Source organism: Cyprinodon variegatus, unplaced genomic scaffold, assembly GCF_000732505.1.
Source record: "Cyprinodon variegatus isolate N-32 unplaced genomic scaffold, C_variegatus-1.0 Scaffold154, whole genome shotgun sequence".
Lineage (NCBI taxonomy): Eukaryota > Metazoa > Chordata > Actinopteri > Cyprinodontiformes > Cyprinodontidae > Cyprinodon > Cyprinodon variegatus.
The window spans coordinates 1,329,610-1,349,651 of record NW_015150607.1 but is presented as its reverse complement, the minus strand read 5'-3'; the positions used below and the strand labels follow the sequence as shown (position 1 = coordinate 1,349,651).

The window sequence follows — 20,042 nt, the reverse complement described above, 5'->3', positions numbered from 1 at the left end:
TGAATTTTTCTCAGAATTCTGACTTTAATCTCAAAATTCTGAATTTTTCTCAGAATTCTGACTTTTTTCTCATATTAAACTGAAATAAAATTTAAAAAATCAGTTAACTTTTTTTTTTTTTCCAAGGGCACTAATCCTGTTCCGTACCAATGGCAGTGAGGAAGGGGGAGGGATTATAATCTGTAGTTGACTTTAGAGTGAAGCACTGTAAAGAGTTTGGGTGCTAAAATGTTGCAAAAAATAATTGGTCTAACTGTAAGGGACGTGAGATTTCCGACTTCTCTGGAGCAGCACGGCTCGGATGCGATGGTGAGGAGATTTTACCCAAACACCGGTCAGATTGGGTTCAGATCTAAATAAAGACGAAGTTTTTCTGCCTTGTTTCCACGCTGCAGCACACTGACCCGGATTACTCAGCCGTTTATGTTGTCATAGACACGGACTGTGGGCTCAAAGGTTTCGGTCTCACCTTTACTTTGGGAAAAGGAACCGAGATCGGTAAGAGTTCAAGCAGCTCTAAATAGCGTTTCACGACTTGGAGATTTAACTCTGTGTTGCGTTCAGGTACATAGAAGAAAGTCTGTTATTTAATGCTTTTTGGATTTCAACGAGGTTGAAAGGTGCGCAGGGGCCAGACAGGAGGAAACAACACATTGTTAGGCAGAAGATATAAAATAATAACAAACTTTTATGTGAAATGGGACACACAAAGAATATGTATTACCTAAATATTGTCTGTATATCTATTTGCGTGTTAAATTAGCTAAAAACAATGTGCATTGTTCGCATGTCTTCACTTTTTGTTAAGTATCTTATATAAAATTAATATGTGTAGCCAGGAAATTTGGTTTTAGAAGTCAACCTAAATGCATCAACAGAATTGTAGTTGATACAAAAAAAAAAAAAAAAAAGAAATAGCCAATTTATTCTTAAACTTACTCCTCGTCGCTGGGGTACATAATATGGAGGACCAACTCTGCCATATTTGAAAGTAAATACAGAAATTAATAAATGCTCATTAAATAAATAAACATACAATTAATTGCCCCCTCTTCTTGGCACAAAACGCACTTCTGCTGGAATGGAATAGAAACAAAAAAAAAAAAAAAAAAAATAGCATTCCCATTAAAAGTAGCCTATGGATCTTTCTTCGTCGCTGGGGTACATAATATGGAGGACCAACTCTGCCATATTTGAAAATAAATACAGAAATTAATAAATGCTCATTAAATAAATAAACATACAATTAATTGCCCCCCAAAAATACAATAAACAAACAAATGTAGGTAGAAATTAAATTATACAGTGAGATAAATGTATGAATCTCTTTTAATTAGCTTCTTTATTTATTCACCTTTTTTATTATTACCTTATTTATTTATTGTCTGTAATAATCTTCAACTTTATTTATTTATAACTTATTTTTTAAGTATCTATATGTGTACATGATATAATATTTTTGTCTGTTTTATTCTTCCTTTGTATTTTTTTTACCCTATATATTTCTTCAATCCTATTATTTCTGCCTGTTTTAACATTTCTGTATGCATTTCTACCTCATTATGCATATAAGCAAGGCTGTGTCTTAGAAGGTCAACTTCTGCCCATTTAATATTATCACATGCACATAAAAAAATACTTAAAATTAAAAAATAAGTAATAAATGAATAAAGTTTAAGATAATAATGGACAATAAATAAATAAGGTAATTATTACAAAGGTGAATAAATAAAGAAGCTAATTTTAAAGAGATATATACATTTATGTTTCACTGTATAATTTAATTTCTACCTACATTTATGTGTTTATTATATTTTTGGGGGCAATTAATTGTATGCTTATTTATTTATTGAGCATTTATTTATTTCTGTATTTATTTTTAAATATGGCAAAGTTGGTCCTCCATACCCATAATTCCAAATTTTAAATTGTTCCTGACATGGAAATGTTAAAGTGAGAGTCCATGCTTGATAATGGAGACATTGGGAGGACCTGGAGGTCATCGTAAATAGATAATCATAAAATTTACAAGGAAACCTGCAGTTTGCATAATAACATTTATAACAGCTGGCTGATTAATTTAATTCTTAAATTGAATTTCCCATTCCTCAGAAGATTATATATTTTTTTAAGTTGCACAGCCAAGCCAAAGAAGTTGCACCGATTTAAAAATAATACAAATTGGACTTCAAGAATCCAAGTGAAAGCATTAAACATTGCTTAAAGCATTTATATTCTATGCCAGGATCATAAAGAGACTGCAGTGCCATTTTGCGGCCAGTAAGTTTAAGTATTGTAATGTGTAAAGTATGAGGTTTCATTAATATTATAAATGTTAGCATTTGTTATATTCATACTTTATAATGCAACATTTTTTAATCTGAAATTCTGCAGTGGTGTGTGCCGTCAGGGCTTTGGAAGGACTGGTTGTTGGGAAATCCTTGCAGGACATTGTGAGCAACTTTCGTGGGTTTTACCGCTTACTGACCAGTGATGGTCAGATGAGATGGGTAAGAAAGTCTTTTAGATTTTGAATGTAGTCTCTATAGATGTCAGGTGTGCTTGAGGATTAAAGCTGTAGCCCTGCAGCTTTTCCTACTGTCTGACCTAAACAATTTCATTTTTCAGTGATTCCGTTTAAGCCATGTTTTTTTTTTTTTTTGCTTTTCAAAGGCTTTATGTTCACAAACTATGCTTTGAAGAATATACACTAAGTATTGGATAATAAAGTCCTTTTTTACACTTTTTACAATTTTAAGGTGAACTAAGTATATCATCCACTAGCTAGTGGATGATATACTTTAAAATCACATTGATGAACGCATTGCTTCTTACCTGGGTCTGAATGGGCATCATTCATCTCCAATTCCACTCCTGGACCTGTTCCTGACTCATCCTCACTTTATTTTCAATATTTACTCCTAAAATCCCTCAAGCCTTTGGTATAATCTTCCCTTTTTCTCTTTTCTTTTCTGTGTGCCGGACTTCTGAAAACCTAACATTCTTATTTTGCAGCGAAACAAACCTTAAAAGTTGCAGCCCGCTATTGTCCTGGTCGAACCATTTTATGTTGGGTAGAAGTAGTTCTAATGGCCCCTTATTTAAAGAAAACATAGTACATATACCTAATGCAGATATATTTATATATTTAGTTACTCTAATATTTAATATTTTTATCACAAATATTTTCTGAAAAATTACTTCTGCCTGTATTTTTAATGATCAGAGTGTCAATTTTGGGCCCCCCTCTGTCCTGGTCTTGGGACAATTGACCTCTATTCTCTATACTCTAGACTGGCAGGCGTGGTCTAGAGTATAGCGTATAGATTTTTATTTTTATTAACAACATATGGAAACCTTAATTGTTTCTCTGCAGAGGTATAAAGCAAAATCCGGTTGTTTTAACATTGGTCTTTTGCTCCTCTGCATCGTTGGCTCTGGTGTCTCTCATCTTCCTCGTGATGATACTAAATAATTCCTCTCTGGAGTTCAGATTGAACCAGCTCCACTAACTAGGCAACCATGGTGATACCATAGTGATAAAATCAGGTCTAGGTGTTTTTTACAATGTTCAGGGACCAATTGCTGCTAAAAATAAAGTTTGCATAAACCTATAAAGCTTGAGGAAAGCATTACATGTCTCAAATTTTACAGTTAGAAACCTTCACTAAACCAACCAATAATCTACTTATAAAAACTATGAAAAACTATTTTGGAGAACATCCAACAATAACTTTTTGCAGCTTATTGTGGATGGCTGTCTGCAAGAAATCTCTTAAAGGCAGTCTCCTCTATTGTGTGGGTCATTATGAAAAAAAAAAAAATGTTTTTTTCTTAGTTTTAAATTTTAATTTCATTAGTTGTTGGCAATACAACATAAAAAGTTATAGGGAGATTTATCACTGCTGCCACACAGCGCCCAGATGAAATATATTTTTGATAATGTAATAATTAGCTCAAAATTAAGTTATTTGAAGATATACAGACAAAATTTTAGGGGGGGGGCTTGTCTAGACAGCTGTTGTCCCTGAGCTAATGAGCATTCTTCAAATGGATAAATTATTACTAAATTATTTCCTGTTTGTTGACCTATATATCTTTTTATTCTAGACAAAAAGATATAAATGCAATAGTGATTTAACTTCTGGATGTAGACTTTTCTATATCCAAGCCTTTAGTAAAACAATGTGCGTCATAAAAAATAGAGATAAGGTATTGTCAAGTATAACTTGCAGGAAAGAAAAGTTAAACATAGATTGCACTTTGCATTTTCTTATCTTTGCTGGTACAGTTGGGCCCGGAGAAAGGGGTGATCCACCTGGCCACCGCAGCGGTCCTGAACGCTGTGTGGGACCTGTGGGCTCGAGCAGAGGGCAAGGTGGGACCTTCATATCAGGCTCTGATGGTAACATTTCCAGTTTTTTCCAGGAGTACAAGACTCACAACCCACTGTCACTGTTTCCTTGTAGCCTCTGTGGAAGCTGCTTGTCGACATGGTGAGTCACAGATTAAATGGATTTACATCCAGGATACGATCACAGAGGACACATGTTGCATCGTTTGTCGATTCAGGATCCGAAACAGATCATCTCATGCATTGACTTCAGATACATCACTGATGTCCTGACAGAGGAGGAGGCCCTCGGTGAGACATAGTTTTAGAAGACATCCTGGGGTGTGATCCACTCATAAGCAAGAATCTTACATTGATTTGGGTTTTTAAAGAGGTACATCAACCATTTTGTTTCATGTTGGAAAACCTTTAAGCTCAGCTGCTTTTTGGATTTGCAATTGATTGTCTCTAATCTAAACAGGCTCAAAACTATAGATAGCCTCTAAATTACATCAATCTATCTAAACATATCTCCATTAGTATTTGCCTAAATGTCTCATAACAACCATGGGAGAAATTTAACAACTTTGAAGCCACCAAAACGCTCCTGGTATAACCCTGCTTAGGTATGTAAAATATACTTCATGTCAATTTAGTTTTTATTTTATCAGGTTTTTTTTAGTTTTTTTTTTTTTTTTACCTTTTTTAAAAAGCTAAAATATATATTTTCAGTATAGTTGTCAAGACATTTGAAAAGCTTAAGTTTAGCCTGCTTTATCCTTTCTAAAATTGTTTTTGTTGTCTGTTTTCCACAATGTCCGGATAAAGCTGTGTATTTGAGGTGAAGCTAATATATATATATATATATATATATATATATATATATATATATATATATATATGGAATATATCATTATTCAACTATGCCACTGCATGATGGTGCCACCACTATGCTTGAGGTTTGGCACAGTTTTCTTAATTTTTGTTACATTTTTCATTGACTGTTAGAAACACATTCCTTGTTATTTGTGAAATCAAGCTCGTTTGTTTTAATCATTAAAACTTCCCCCCAATTAAATTTGGTTTTTGTGAGGGCCTCTTTAAATTTTAGTCATTTTTAGTTGTTTTAATTTTGTTTTGGTTTCTTCTAGGAGTGCTTTATGCTAGGAGTTGCTTCACTGTGCATGGTGAGACTGGTACTTAAGTAGCTTTTTGCAGAATTGCAAAGCTGGCACCTTACTACCGTAAGCTGTTTTATCTGGATCATTCTTACAAGTTTCCTTTCCTCTCTGGATCAGATGGTTGATATAACCTAACCCTACCCTAACAAAGGTGGATTGCCAAAAGGACTAAGGTCTTTTGTACGAAAACTGGACTTGAAATGACCGAATCAGTTAGAGTTAAGCTTTACGTTTGGGCTCCAAGCCAGAGCCATAACTGTATTCATAATTCTAATCTCAAACTTGTTCCAACTCTTCTTCTTTTAGTTAAATTGCAAATGTCTTAATGCTTGACAGTCAGTCCAACCTAGAAGAAGAATGGTTAAAATGTGTCTTTATAATCCCTCGATGGGTGTCGGTAAACCCCTTAACTGTGCTGTATATCCTAATGAGACTAAGGTAAACTTGCAGACACTTTCTTTCTTTCCTTTCTTTTACCAGATATACTTATGAATGCAAATGAAGGAAAGCAGCAGAGAGGTGAGTAAAGCCATTCATTTCCTAAAGTATGATTTAAATTGAATCACATTTAGCCAACTTAAACAGTTTTGGTAAAACCTATTGAAGGTCATTTTCTAATTATGTAATGACTTCTAGAGGATCAGATGCTGAGCCATGGTTACCCTGCTTACACCACCTCCTGTGCATGGCTCGGATACTCCGACCAGCAGCTTAAACAGGTAAGAAGTCGGTATGACGTGACCTGCAGTGTTTCTACTCCAGTTCTTCTTTTCTTTTATTATGTTTTCCTCCAGCTTTGCACAGATGCTCTTCAAAACGGTTGGACCAGATTTAAGGTGAAGGTTGGCGCTGACCTGGAGGATGACATTCGACGGTGTCGTCTCATCAGGCAGATGATTGGACCCAGTAACACACTGGTAAGGTAGTGTGCACCTTCAAACTTGCAATGGTGAATAAAAAAGGCTCCATTTAAAAAAAATAAATAAAATTTGTCAGATGATCGATGCCAACCAGAGATGGGACGTAGGCGAGGCCATCAGCTGGGTGACCAGACTGGCTGAAGTCAAACCTCTTTGGATCGAGGAGCCCACATCCCCAGATGACATTCTTGGTCATGCAACAATTTCAAAGGTGAAAAATGTTTTTTTTTATTTTTATTCTTTGCTATTGCTAGGTATCGTCATACGATGGAACATATCAGGATTTTATTCTGACAGTTCAAATCCAGAGAAGCAAACTTTGACAGGAGAGCTTCTAAAACTTTTTCCTGCTAAAATAGATTTTAAGCTGACATAAATCTTTTTGTTTCATAGATGAACAACATATTAATATTTGACATTTTTCAGGAGTTTGTGTGCACTTAAATTAAAATGTTTTCAGATGTGGTGTCCATTATGTTTTTTTTTTTTATATATATTTTTTGGTTAGTAAAGTCTCCCCCTTTGTATTTTGGATAACTTTCCTTTTTCTTTTTGCATCTTTATTTGTGTTTTCAGAATTTTTGTTGCAGCTGAAGTTGTAGTTTGTCTCTCTAAATGATGTGTCTCCTTGTGGCTGTTTTTCAAGAATATTTTGACGTACTTGTTGGGATAAGTTCTCATATCTGCATTGCTATAAAATGCAATAGCAACAAAAGCCAAGGTCCTTTTTACCCTAACTAAAAAGACTGCAACTCTTATCTCAGGCTTTGGCTCCACTTGGGATTGGGGTGGCCTCCGGCGAGCAGGTTGGAGCTTAAACATCTTCTATGCACTTAAAAGTATGATTGATTGGCAGGATTTTTCACTCAACATAACTAATTGGGGTTTTTAATCCTCTAGTGTCACAATAGGGTGATGTTCAAGCAGTTCCTGCAGGCTTCAGCGCTGCAGTTTGTGCAAATAGACAGCTGCCGGTTGGGCAGTGTCAATGAGAACCTGGCTGTGCTGCTGATGGCCCATAAGTTCAAAGGTAAACTTTAGGACTTTGGTTTCTGATCATGCGCCACATAGACTTAAACCTTTAATAGCCTAGTTTATTAATTTAACACCAATTTATACTACATAATGTGGCCACGTTCAAGACAAACACATACAGGTCATATTCCATTTGAATGATTTTATCGAATTAAATTACAACTTTACAACTTTGTTTCACTGCTGTCAAGTTATATTTGGATTGAATTATACAAAATCCAATTCAGCACAAAGTCAAACACAATACAAGTAAATTCCACTGCTTATTCAACCCCAATAAAAAGAAACTCAAACCTGATCCTGTGCAAGCATCTGTCAACTTTGGAGAAAAATGGCTGCCTTATAACATAACTACCTTATCAGAAACTTCCAGCAGATACAGATTCAGTATGGTCAGCCATCTGCAGTGACTGATTGAGTGATGAGAGGAAGCAGACAGACAAAATGAAGACAATAATCAAAGCATTAAATGTTCTTTGTAGGAAATTAAAAGAAGCAGAAATGGCTCTTCTAATGGGTGTCTTAAGAATGAGAGGCATCTAATCAGAAATAAAGAGCCACTTATAATGGAAAAATAGTGAAGGGCTCAGAGTTAATTTAAATAACAGATCTGAAAGTGGGTTATTGCACAAAAGAGACCGATAAATCCAATCCCAATGAGATAAGCAAAAAAGCAACATCTCTGTTACCCTAAACTAAGATATACTGAGGCAGGGATGGATTTCTACAGATGGGAAAAGAGAATGCAGTTAGAAAAGTTTTTTGACACAACTTCACACAAAGACCTTTCTTATATATCCAGTTAATTTGATTGTAAGGTCAAAACCTAAGATACAGTTTAAAAAACGACTCCCACAAATAAGAAATGATCAATTCTGATAAACTAATCCTCTTAAATATTTAAATTATTTGGGTAAAGATAGAAAAATGGTCAGATTGGTCCCAATGGTTGCAAATGGTAACTATATTATAACTCAACTGGATTTTAGCTTATTTGCTTTCTTCAAAAATGGTGGGAAAATAATAGTAAAAGAAAAAAAAATAGAAAATGATCAAATAAGTGATATGTCACACAGAGCAGAAGGTAGTATTAAAAAGTTGGTTTCATCATGTTGGTGCCTCCATCATTTTCTAACAGTGCTGTTTATTTGTTGCTTCAGTGCCTGTGTGTCCTCACGCTGGAGGGGTCGGTCTCTGTGAGCTCGTCCAGCATCTTATCCTGTTTGACTACATCTGCGTGTCGGCGGATCTCAGCGGCCGGTGAGGTGGTGCTGGAATCAGTGACTGCCATTAATGTTCAAAACATTTGACCTACCTTTGATGCCTTTGCAGAATGTGTGAATATGTTGACCACCTCCATGAACACTTCAGCAGCCCTGTGGTAATCAGAAACGCCCACTACATGCCCCCAAAGGTAAAGAAATGACAACACACCTCTGATTTTATTTTACTGCAGGGTCTTGCTCCAGTAATGTTAACTTTTACATATTTTGTCCTGTTTAAACAGCCGTCAGTTTATTTATTGGGATTCTAGCTAACAGACCAAGACAAAGATTTTCTAAATAAAATCTGAGGTGTGTAAGTGGAAAAAAACGGCATATGGGGGGACAAAGAACACAGACTAGAGAAGAACATGTGGGGAAGTTTAAAATGGGGTTAGGTTATAAAACTATAACTCTTTCATTAATTTACATGATGCTAAAAATGTCATACTATAGACCAGGGGTCACCAACGTGGTGCCCGCGGGCACAAAGGGGCCCCTCATGGACCACTTGGGTTGCCCTCAGACTTCTAAGAAAAGAACAATTCCCCAGTGGGCTAAGTTTGAAATTTTATTCTATTCTGTTTCTCTCATTTTTAAAATAATTTATAGATCCTTTCAAAATGACAATGTCTAAAATACAATTAGAACTTAAAGGAAACAATAAAAATGTTTATAATGTATAATGAAGTTTAGGTGAACACTGACCCTTGCTGTGCATGGGTCAGTGTTGGTAGCCCTTCCTATGACTCAGTACCCTTGAAATGGCCCTCAGTCTTAAAAAGGTTGGTGACCCCTGCTGTAGACTAAGTTTACTTAAGCAGGGGCAGGTCTTAATTGATGCACAGGTGGATGAAGCTAAATACAGGGCTTTATTGGGAGAAGCTGTAGAGGCTGCAGAAGAGTTGATGGTTTCACCTTCCAGCAGGATTGAACTCATTTGAGTTTCTTTAAAAAAGGTAGCTGAATGCAAAGGCACCCCACTCTTTATAGGCTCATTTTGGATATTTCCTGTCACATAAAAGAATAAGATTTTTTAATGTATATGGAAAAAATGTGAAAAGTGTACAGGGGTGTGAATACTTTTAAAATGCACTTCATGTATTGCCGTTTTCAGGATCCAGGCTACTCCTGTGAGATGCTGGAGTCATCAGTGCAAAGACACGAATACCCCGAGGGAAACGTTTGGAAAATTGAAAACAAGAAATAAGGATTTTATCATAAATAAACCACTTTTAAACATGACCCAACTTCATTATAGATGAATAATCATAAATCATCAAAGCTGAAACTTTATCAAAAAAGCTTAAGAGGGTTCTTTTTACACGACTCAATTTTTCAAAAAAGTATTTTATTTACAAAATGTATAATTTACCACTTAAAATGTGGAAAACACAGTAAAGCGTTAACATAAGGAAACGTTTTCTGAATAAAGTGAAACAGTTTGTAACCAAAAATGCAAAACAAAGTCTTGAATAAAACCCATCTTGTCAAGTTTTAAAAGGCACACAGTTAAGCTGGGAAAATGATCGCCCTTAATGTTTCAAGGATTTGGTTTCACACAGCCATCTGCATCTTTATGGTGGGGTGCGGGTTGTAGTCACAGATCTCAAAGTCCTCCGCCTGGAAGTCATCGATGCTCTCTACCTTTCTCTTGATTTTTAGCTTCGGAAATGGACGAATCTCCCTCTGCAGCTGCACATTTAAATGGAAGATTGGGCGTTTCAGAATCCGAACAAAATCAGACAAATGTTTTTTGCTGAACCGGTTGAGTTAACCCACCTGCTCTTCTAGAGGTTTGACATGGTTGACGTAGATGTGAGCGTCTCCCAGAGTGTGGACAAAGTCACCTGGCTGCAGGAAACGACAGATGTGAGAGGATGGAAAACACAGCAAGGGGCTAAACACACAAGGCTCTCGCCTCTGCCGTACCTTAAGTCCTGTAATATGTGCGATCATGTAGGTGAGAAGGGCATAGCTGGCGATGTTGAAAGGCACCCCTAGACCCATGTCGGCCGAGCGCTGGTACAGCTGACATGACAGCTCTCCATCACAGACATAGAACTGGCAGAGGGCGTGGCAGGGGGGCAGAGCCATAAGAGGTAGGTCTGCAGACCACACAAAGGATGTTAAAACCCAAACCAGGTAATCAGCCCTCAGAGGCTCCCCCCTAATAAAAACATAATGCCAACCCACCTTTGGGGTTCCATGCACACATGATGATCCGCCGATCCTCTGGGTTTTTCTTAATGGTGTCGATGATATTCTGCAGCTGATCCACACCTTGCCCTGAGTAATCTGTTGGAAGAATAGCTTTGGATCAATAACAGAACAAACGCAGCAGGTTAGGAAACAAAGAAAGTGACACAATCTAAATATTATCATGAATATTATAGGCGTCTCTACTTTCAGGTAAGCATCAAACTGAGGCAACCCATTCTAAAACCAGCATAATACTCCTCAGCAATCTGAGCAACAGTAGCTTGAGTATTTTCCTCTTATGATCTTTATGCTGGATCACCATATCCTTTACTAGACCACTTTTACTAGATACAGACCACTGCAGAGTGGGAAGACACTGCAGTTCTGAAGATAGTTTGAAACGCGAAGGCCAGATTTCACTATCTGGTATTTTGGAAATCCTAAAGCAGGAAAACAATTGCATTTTTTTTTATTCCTAAAGTATCAACTTAAAGACTGGAAGCAATGTCCAATTTCTACCAAGATGATAAGATTTAAATTAACCTACTAGGTGTCTCGATGTTATGGTCCCTTGTCATGTAGGACCAGCATACACAGTAAACACAGCAAGAGCTGCTTTGATCCACTTTATGATGTGGCCAATATAAATGAGTTCAGTTAGCATTAAGACATTTTTATGACTACATGTTTATAATGTCACCCTCTCCTTAAGGGAAAAAGTCTATGTCATAAAAATGGTTCTCAGGGTGGGGGAAAAAATTTGAATGAAAATAACAATTGTTTTTTTTTTCTTTCCCTTTTTCCTGTCTATTTGGCTGGGAAAGCGGTATTAATTTCTTACAGTTTCTGAACTGAGGACTTCATGAGAAGTCATTTTGTATTTATATGTGTAAATAAACTAGTATTTAAATGGTTGGCTTATCATGTAATGAGGCAAAAAAACTAATGTTCAGCTCTAAAAATTGTACAACTCTGCCACATGCTGGCTTGGACTGGTACCTGCAGTATACCCTAATTGTGCTGCAAGTTTGTTTTTGATTGATTTTCAAAGTGCTTTCGATACAAATATAGATTTAAATGACTAATTTATATTTTTAAAAAAAGTTATTGAGAAATCAAATTTTATCTTAAAAATAAAAACTACAGTGCGTTTTTTTTTTAGGGTCAAACATGAAACCTGCCACACGTGTTTACATTGCAGTACCTGTGTGCATGTTTTTGTACTCTGCACCAAAGTGCCTCCACTGGAACCCATACACAGGTCCGAGGTCCCCCTCCTCTCTCTCTGTGAAGCCCAGGCTGTCTAGGAAGGCACGGGAGCCGTTGGCATCCCAGATCTTTACTCCCTTCTCCGATAGCTCCTTTGCATTTGTTGATCCCTGTGGCATTTGAAACAAATGTTAGAGCTTCATTGACCAAGATGCATGTAGAAAACAAAGCAACAAATTTGGATTTCCCCATCATCTCACCTTAATAAACCATAGTAACTCCTCCAGGATGCCTTTCCAGAAAACTCTCTTTGTTGTCAGCAAGGGGAACTGATCTGCAAAGAAACCATTAGGTTAAAGGATGCAGATGTAAATGCAGAAAGCTGAAACCTAAATGTCACTTTTATTGTAATTTATAACTGGGATTGAACTGATAGTGTAGCATAGTGTCTTGCAATAGAATTAATATATTTTCAACCCTTTTTTTTTTAATGAATTACAGTCTTCTTGTAGGTTGCTAGAATTTAAAATGACTAATTTTCAGGTTTTTTGATGTGATAAGGCAAACCAAATGTTCCCACTTATATGTTGGTTCAGACTTTGAACAATTCTGTTATAGAATATGCTGTAACATAAATGATTATGTTGTTGCTCTGGCTGTTGATGGAGTCACTGTTATGCTGGGAGCTGATCTAGGACCGGTTTCTTCTGCAGCCTCGAACAGATTCGTTTTGGGTTTGTCTTAAATTTGTTTTCCCACAGATTATTTTAAACTTAAAAAAAAAAAATTCTGCCAAGGAAAGTCATCCTAACAGCATGGAATAAGCAACACACTGATTAAAACATGGGTTAAGAAAAATCTGCACAAGGAAATATGTGAATTCAGTTTTTTTTTAAAGTCATGTGATCCGAGGAGCAAAGTGATGAACTATTAGCGCACAATGTAGCCATTTACTTTTCCAATAAAATATTAATCAGCGCATCATTTATGGGGCCACAAACCTGGCGCCCCCACCCGGAAGGACACATTATTTGGACGGACTGTCCGTCAGCCAAATGTCTCCCCCCCAAAAACAAACGTTCGTAGCGTGATTTTTTATTATTATAATTTTTTTTTTATTTCACATAGAAGTTAATTAAGCAAACGCTTTACAAACCTAAAATAAAAATACGCCCTCATTTTCCAAACTACCTGTACTGTTCACAGTTACGAAGAAGAGGGAGGACATAACGGAAGGGAACAATTTTAGCGCGCACAAATTTTGAAAGCATTTATTATTTCCATTTTAAAGAAAGTGATTTTTTTTTTTCCTATCACAGACTCGGTTGGAAATGTAACATAACGTAAATGCACGGTATTTCTGGACAGTTTTTACTGGGGACCATCACAAAAACAATAAACAGATGCCTGTCAAAAGTCCTAACATGCTAAACTCACAGGCTCATAAACGGAATAAAAATGTATCGTTTCAACATGCCAGTTATAATAACATTGCTACACACTTTGTCCACGATCACCGATTTAATTTACCGATAAGAAAATTATCCCAGCATCTATTCTACAGCTGTCTTTTAAATTCTTTGAAATGAGCTGGTTATGCTTTATTTAGTCTTTTCTGAACAAACTGTTAGGCTGTACCTCGCAGGCTGTATCGGACTTGAGCTCCGAACACAGACAGGACTCCTGTCCCGGTTCGATCCCCCTTCTTGCGACCCTTCGCCAGGATGTACTCCAACAGATTCAGGTAACCGCGTTCATCGCACAAAAAGCCGAAATTCTCCTTATCGGCAACCGTCTTCTTCTCCGTCACGGGGGAGGCTTCCAACTGCCTCTGTTCAGTGTGTATTTCAGAGGTGGCGGGCATTTTAAAGGATTATAGATGAGAACTCCTCACACTCAGATATTGTTTTTAAAGTTTCCCGGGTATTTTCTCATTTTATAGTCCAGAAGACCCGCTTTTTCCCTCAGCCTATAGAAAGCAAGGTAGTTACTTCAGGAGGTTCTCAAACCAGCCACGTGATTGGTTGAGCGTGTATACTTATGTGAACGTCACCGCAGTGAACGCTATGGTGGTCCAAAACTGTTTATGAATAAATGCAGAGCAATTTTAAGTGTTCAAAAGGCATACATTACATTAGGCGTGTTAACGCAAATAGTGAGGCAAAGAAATAGCAAATAGATTTACAGCACAGATATAAAGGAAAAAATATTGCAATCACAGAATTTCTGGCAGCGTAATAAGCGCTGCAAACACATAAACATGATGCAACCCCTTAAACCAGCTGCAAAAACATAAATGATGCAAACACAGTCAAAAAAAAAAAAAAAACTACACAAGGTATAAATGCTCAATGAAAAAAAACAACAACTGCAAGCTGAGAGAAGCTGCAAACCAGCTCTGTATAACAGAAGTTCATGTTCCAGACTGAAGGATTCAATTAGTGCCCATTCCGCTAGGGGGAGACAATCATTAACTAATTGAGACCAGACCATAGTCATTCAATTAATGCAGGGGTCTTCAAAGTTTTCCAGGCCAAGGACCCCCAAACTGATGATAAGATGGAGCGGGGACCCTCTAATTATATATATATTGTATGAAATTGTGTTATATCAAATGGTCACTCTATTACAGACGGAGTAATGCATCCTCGTAGATGCGACAGGTGTTGTGAATGAAATGGTGCCCCGCTTGAAAGATGTCCTCTGTGTCACTGAATGCCTGCATTGATGACTGAAAGACATCTGCCTCCATTTATCTGTTTAAAACAGTGTGTTGAATTCATGTTAATGTGTATTTATAGACATTTCAATTAGTGGAAAATATTGCAGCTGGGAATATAAAAAAATAAATCTAATCAATGAAAACTTTCGCGACCCCCATGCAGTACCTCTGCGGACCCCCTTGCGGTCGCAGACCCCCTGTTGAAGGCTACTGGAATTTAGATATGTACAGAGTAAAAATACATTTTTAAAGTATCTTCCTACAAGGACAACTGACCCCTCATTCAGACTAACTGCACGGTCTGTTGGTCAGGTAGTCTTTGATCCAGGCAATCATTGATGTCTCTACCTGAGTCTTCTGGTGTTTACGTCAGGCTGAATTGTGATAAATGCATTTGAGAAATCAAAGGAGACATCACAGTGCTGTCTGCTTCATCTAAATGACAGTAGGTTAGGTTTCTTGGACCTTGGGGACATGGGGTGTCAGGGCAACACGTCCATAATCAAAATTTGAGTTAGATTAGAAATTATAACAGGCAGAGCTTTCTTAAGGAAGGTTATGGGTGAAACATAAAGACAACTGACAAACTACCTCACAATAGAAGTAGCGGGCAACCACAGATTGGTAAAACATCTGCAGTAGTTTTTAGCAGGTGTTGAATGAATACAGCCTTTTCTGAAATTAGAAATAGCTCAGCCCTCACCTTTGAAAACAAGTTTTAGAAAGTCAGCAGTTGCTTTTGGGTCCAGCCAGCTGCAGCTCTACATCCTAATCACCTCCATTCAACTAACACCCCCCCCCCCCCCCCCCCCCCCACACACACACACACACACACACACACACACACACATGCCCACACACACATACATAATAAAATTAATTGTTTTGTCTTTCGTTTTATTGTATTTTCATCATATCAAGCGCTTTAAAATAAGATTCCTCAATTTTGCTTTTGACATTTTTCCAGTACCTAATGGTAAGGATAATTCATTAGAGCCTATAGAAGGAAAACATAAAATGATTCAATCAAACAGTCTTGCCCTAAGAACATTTCATACTCTAAGAATGAAAGGCCAGAACTTGGACAGTTCTCCCAAAATGATTTATTTTTACATTTTTAACAAAACATAACATTCAAATTATGTAGGATGAAAAGACTGGACTGTATTTTTCTTTGAACTTCAGATGAATGTACTCAGATGTGGAGTTGGTAACTTAATTCCCGTAGATTATATAAAAAAAATATCATAGATTTTCAAAGTAAAATCAGTATAGAGATCCACTTTATCATTAAAATAGCTAAACTATCAATGTTTTTAAAAGATTTCTCACTGTTTTAATTTCAGCTCTCTGGCATGCTATACAGGACAGTATGGGTACCTCTTATTTGCTGCTTATAGTGGGTCAGAGCCTGCTGAGCAGTGTATTCAATGAACGCAGGATCCTCCAGCATCAAATTTGCAGGGATCTGGACAGTTAGAGGGGCTGAATCAAATACGGACACAACCACACTGCTGTCAACTCCTGGACTGTTAGTCCTTAGCTGTTGCTGTAGATTTACCTGAAAAATCATCAGAGTGAAAAAAATACATTACTCCACTTTTTTTAATACGGAAAACATGTTAAAATTTCTGTAGATGAAGATGCTGATAATTATAAGTATACTGCAAGATGCTTAATTAGTATAAAGACAGGAATAACATGAAAATGACATACTTCGATGACCCTGAAGTTGTTTTGATCCCCTGAAACGTTGACCAGCAGGTTGAGCCAGGTATATTCATTCTTGGTGTCCTCAAACAGCCTCTGTGTGTCCATTGTGTGTCTGTGAACGAGCTTCAGCCTGTTGTCATACTGGAGACGGGAGGCGTTCAGCAGGGTGTGCATCTCTTCCATCTCAGAGTGTAGCTGCTGCAAACGGGGACACTCTGGGAAAGATGCATAAATATAAAGGATAAATCATGAATATAATCTGCTACAAATCCGACCAAGGTTCTTGACCGGAAAAACTAGCTTTCTCTCTGCAGAGGGTGTAGAGCTGTTCCTCTGCTCCACGGCTACTAAGGAAACCACAACGCTCTTCCTGAAGCACACTGGCATTATCCTCCACTGAGGATGCAAAGAAATGACACCCCTATAGTTGGCACCTACCTTCTGATCACATTTCTTATGAGGGGGAAACTAGCATCTCAGTCTGCCACTCAAGGGAAACTGTCCATTTTTTTTTTTACCACTTTGGTGACTTCAGCTTGTGTGAAGAGCAAGTCTGGCTCTGAGCTCCCAGGTTGGCCAGATTGAGGAGATCCTCAAAGTATCCTCCTGAATATAGTGTTATCCAAGCACTGCTTCCCCTCCAGAGGTGCCAAATGGTGTGCCAGAGTTATTTTGAGTCCGACCAATAGTTCTCCATTGTCTCTCCAAACTCCCCCAAGGCCCAAGTTGTTTTTCTCTGCAACTGCCCGGGCAGTTGCACGCTTGGCCTCATAGTACCTACTTGCTGCCTCAGGAACCCCACAAGCCAAAAAGACTTGAAAGTACTCAGCTCAGGTGGCTCGGACAGGTTTACCCCTGCAATGTCTCCAAAGGGGGACGCCTATGTCTCTCGGCTGACCCTGGAATTCTTTGGGCTAACTCTTGATGAGTTGAAGGTAGTATCTGTGGAGAGGGGAGTCTGGGGGCCTGCTGAGACTGCTTCTCTAGCCCCTGCCCCAGATAAGTGTAAGACAACGAGTACGATTACCATTTGCAGTTTTATTTGCCACAAGAATTGTTTATACATAAACTATCCTTTAAAAAAAAATCTATAAAACTGTAATAAAACTTTTTTATAATTTCTCATTTTACTTCTTTCAGTGAGTATATCACATACAATGAATCTGAATGGAATTAAATACATTTAAGTTTGTTGTTGTAGTTTAATAAATCAGCACAAACATAAGTCTTAAAAGTTAACAATAAAACCTGGTTTACCTTTAATCAGGTCATTTTTGCAGTTCTCACACAGTTTTTGCAGCTGCCAGCACTCTGACACTTGTCTGCGGAGCGCTCTGCACAGATATCCACTTGGCTGCTGTCCAAATGTAGGTGATTCTGCATTTTTGATATAAACAAATAATCAGTTACTTCTGTTAACATAAAGTAATTATAGCAAATTCAAAATGTAAAAGATGAAGTCCAATACCTCTGTTTGAGTGGTGGAAATATTCATCAGCTTCTTGGATCTCTCCGAATACATCCTCCACCGTAGAGCTGAATTCCTCCATCACATCCTTCCCATATGCAAATACTGTGTAAAGGATATGATCCAAACCCAAACTCTTAAAAAATCCATCACCAGATCCATCCTGTGGTGCTGAGAAAGAGTTTGACTGGAGCTCTAAGGTCAAAGCTTTGAGAACAGAGGGTCCAAGCACATGCTGCATCTTCTTTACCACAGTCAAGCTGTGGTTGTATAAGTCACTGATGTTTGACAGCAGCTGAGTGAATGATGCTTCAGCTTGATTCAGCTCCGTGTCAATTTTTTCTGCCTTGATCTGGTTCTCAGCTGAGGAAGTTTTATATGAATTCTGCTCTGTGGACTCAAACTGGGAGGCCATTTTCCTAAAAAAGTCTTCAACCTGAAAATTAGGAGAGTTTTTTCATGTCAGCACCTGTTATGCATCAGTGTCAGGATTTGAAAATGTGCAACCAAACCTTCAAAGTAAAGGAAGTGTAGCCACGGCGACATGTTGAGGTAAAGAAGGCTTTACAAGAATCCTCAAGACAAGGCCGACACTCCCCAAAGAATGATTTGGTTAAATCTCGACACTGCTGCTCTGCCTCCTCGAGTCTCTGCTCTGTTTCCCTGGCCAGCTGCATAGCCCCCTAGAGTGAACCACCAACAGACACCTATTAATAAGCCAAAGCTCTGGCATGAAGTCAAGTTTTTTTCTGACAAATTGCACAGAAAACAAGCTTTGTTCCCACAGTCATGAATTTCTCTTTGCTTTGTGGTTTCTCTGTGGTTCTGCCTTAAAGAGGAAGAAAATATAAATCTGGTTTGATTATGATGTAAAAATAAAGGAACAACACTCTTTAATTTCCAAAGCTTGCAATGTACAAAGTATATATTTTATATTTGCCGTCTTTTATTTGAAATAAGACCTGAAAGTAAACATACTAGAAACATAATAGCCAGACATTTGCAGTCAGTTCCCACTGTTCAGTTGCTGTTAGGACTTAAAATGGCTAAACCAATTTTAGGTGTACCAAATTCTGTTAAACCCCCCTTAAATTAATGTCTCCAAATTATATGAAAGTGTCTACACTCTGAAAACTTCTAAGATCCCTGCTGAAGCATATTCTGCATAATATAAAGATTTGGTTGTAGGTTTGGTGCCATCTAGCGGTTAAAGTGTGAACAACACCAGTTTGGGATTTTAAACTTAAAGCCTTTGGAAAACTGCTGCACGGCTTGTTGGACTTTTGCCTTGCAGCAAAAAGGTCAATTCCCAGCCTAGGGTCTGTCTGCATGGAGTTTACATTTTCTGCCGTTGAATGCGTTGGTTCTCTCCTGGGACTCTGGCTTCCTCCCACCATCCAAACACATGACTGTTAGGTTAATTGGCATCTTTAAATTGTGCTTAATTGTGATTGTGTGTTCATGGCCGTGTTTCTGTGTTGCCCTGTAATAGACATGTACTACTTGCACCTTTTTCTTGTCTCCACTGTGCCTCAGGGCCTCCATGAGGTGGATGTGCTTTTCTTCTTCTTTCTCCATCTTTTCCTTTACCTCCTTCACTCTCAGTAGAGATTCCTTTATTTCCTCATTCACATACTGCTCACCAGCTGCTGACAGCTCTGCACAGATCAGAAAAAAAAATTACAATCTTCCTTGACATTTTTTTTTCTTTTCAGAATGAAATACGTTACTATGATGTAATGTAATCTTACTTTTTAAGGTTTCTTCACTCAATGAAAGAGAAGCTGCAGCACACAATAAAATCTTAGTGATGCACAGGATCAGAACTAGAAGTCTCCTCATCCTGTTTAAAAACATGCATAAACCAGAGAATGTAATTTCTTTTGCACAAAGCGGGGGACATAGATTTTCTGTAACATACAGCAATTGTTGCACCTTATTCTGCCCTGTTGAAACAACGTGGTTAAAACAACAACAACAAAAAAAAAACACTTACC

The 20,042-nt window shown here is 37.6% G+C and overlaps 3 protein-coding genes across 3 annotated transcripts in view; 1 reads left to right on the top strand and 2 right to left on the bottom strand.

The window, feature by feature from the left end:
* The first annotated feature begins 169 nt into the window (after positions 1 to 169).
* Positions 170 to 9,982, top strand: LOC107086472 (mitochondrial enolase superfamily member 1-like). Its single transcript, XM_015377442.1, has 15 exons — positions 170 to 309; positions 396 to 498; positions 2,395 to 2,510; positions 4,292 to 4,378; positions 4,470 to 4,496; positions 4,573 to 4,645; positions 5,995 to 6,033; positions 6,151 to 6,233; positions 6,309 to 6,431; positions 6,511 to 6,645; positions 7,199 to 7,240; positions 7,335 to 7,464; positions 8,630 to 8,729; positions 8,802 to 8,883; positions 9,849 to 9,982. The coding sequence occupies exons 1-15, from the start codon at positions 229 to 231 to the stop codon at positions 9,939 to 9,941; spliced, it is 1,314 nt and encodes a 437-aa protein (XP_015232928.1). The 5' UTR covers positions 170 to 228; the 3' UTR covers positions 9,942 to 9,982.
* A 150-nt stretch (positions 9,983 to 10,132) lies between these two features.
* Positions 10,133 to 14,067, bottom strand: LOC107086473 (thymidylate synthase-like). The gene is made up of 7 exons (XM_015377443.1): positions 13,781 to 14,067; positions 12,403 to 12,476; positions 12,138 to 12,312; positions 10,928 to 11,029; positions 10,664 to 10,839; positions 10,514 to 10,585; positions 10,133 to 10,426 (listed from the first exon to the last, which is right to left on the bottom strand). The coding sequence occupies exons 1-7, from the start codon at positions 14,004 to 14,006 to the stop codon at positions 10,289 to 10,291; spliced, it is 963 nt and encodes a 320-aa protein (XP_015232929.1). The 5' UTR covers positions 14,007 to 14,067; the 3' UTR covers positions 10,133 to 10,288.
* Positions 14,068 to 16,091: 2,024 nt separating this feature from the next.
* Positions 16,092 to 20,042, bottom strand: part of LOC107086482 (clusterin-like protein 1) — a 5,924-nt gene continuing 1,973 nt past the window's right edge. The window contains exons 2-7 of the mRNA XM_015377458.1: positions 19,555 to 19,703; positions 18,558 to 18,728; positions 18,046 to 18,481; positions 17,835 to 17,954; positions 16,581 to 16,792; positions 16,092 to 16,425 (exon numbers count right to left, since the gene is read on the bottom strand). Coding sequence (XP_015232944.1) covers positions 16,207 to 16,425; positions 16,581 to 16,792; positions 17,835 to 17,954; positions 18,046 to 18,481; positions 18,558 to 18,728; positions 19,555 to 19,703 — 1,307 coding nt within the window. The 3' untranslated portion in view covers positions 16,092 to 16,206. The remainder of the gene's footprint in view (positions 16,426 to 16,580; positions 16,793 to 17,834; positions 17,955 to 18,045; positions 18,482 to 18,557; positions 18,729 to 19,554; positions 19,704 to 20,042) is intronic.

Bases quoted from the DNA above. Each gene is read 5' to 3' on its own strand.
- LOC107086472 (XM_015377442.1), top strand. From the start codon at position 229: ATGTTGCAAAAAATAATTGGTCTAACTGTAAGGGACGTGAGATTTCCG. The intron at 4,646-5,994 runs GTGAGACATAGT...TTCTTTTACCAG, and splicing joins GACAGAGGAGGAGGCCCTCG to ATATACTTATGAATGCAAAT. The intron at 7,465-8,629 runs GTAAACTTTAGG...TTGTTGCTTCAG, and splicing joins GATGGCCCATAAGTTCAAAG to TGCCTGTGTGTCCTCACGCT.
- LOC107086473 (XM_015377443.1), bottom strand. From the start codon at position 14,006: ATGCCCGCCACCTCTGAAATACACACTGAACAGAGGCAGTTGGAAGCC. The intron at 11,030-12,137 runs GTACTGCAATGT...TTCTTCCAACAG, and splicing joins GTACAAAAACATGCACACAG to ATTACTCAGGGCAAGGTGTG. The intron at 10,586-10,663 runs GTACGGCAGAGG...CGTTTCCTGCAG, and splicing joins CACATATTACAGGACTTAAG to CCAGGTGACTTTGTCCACAC.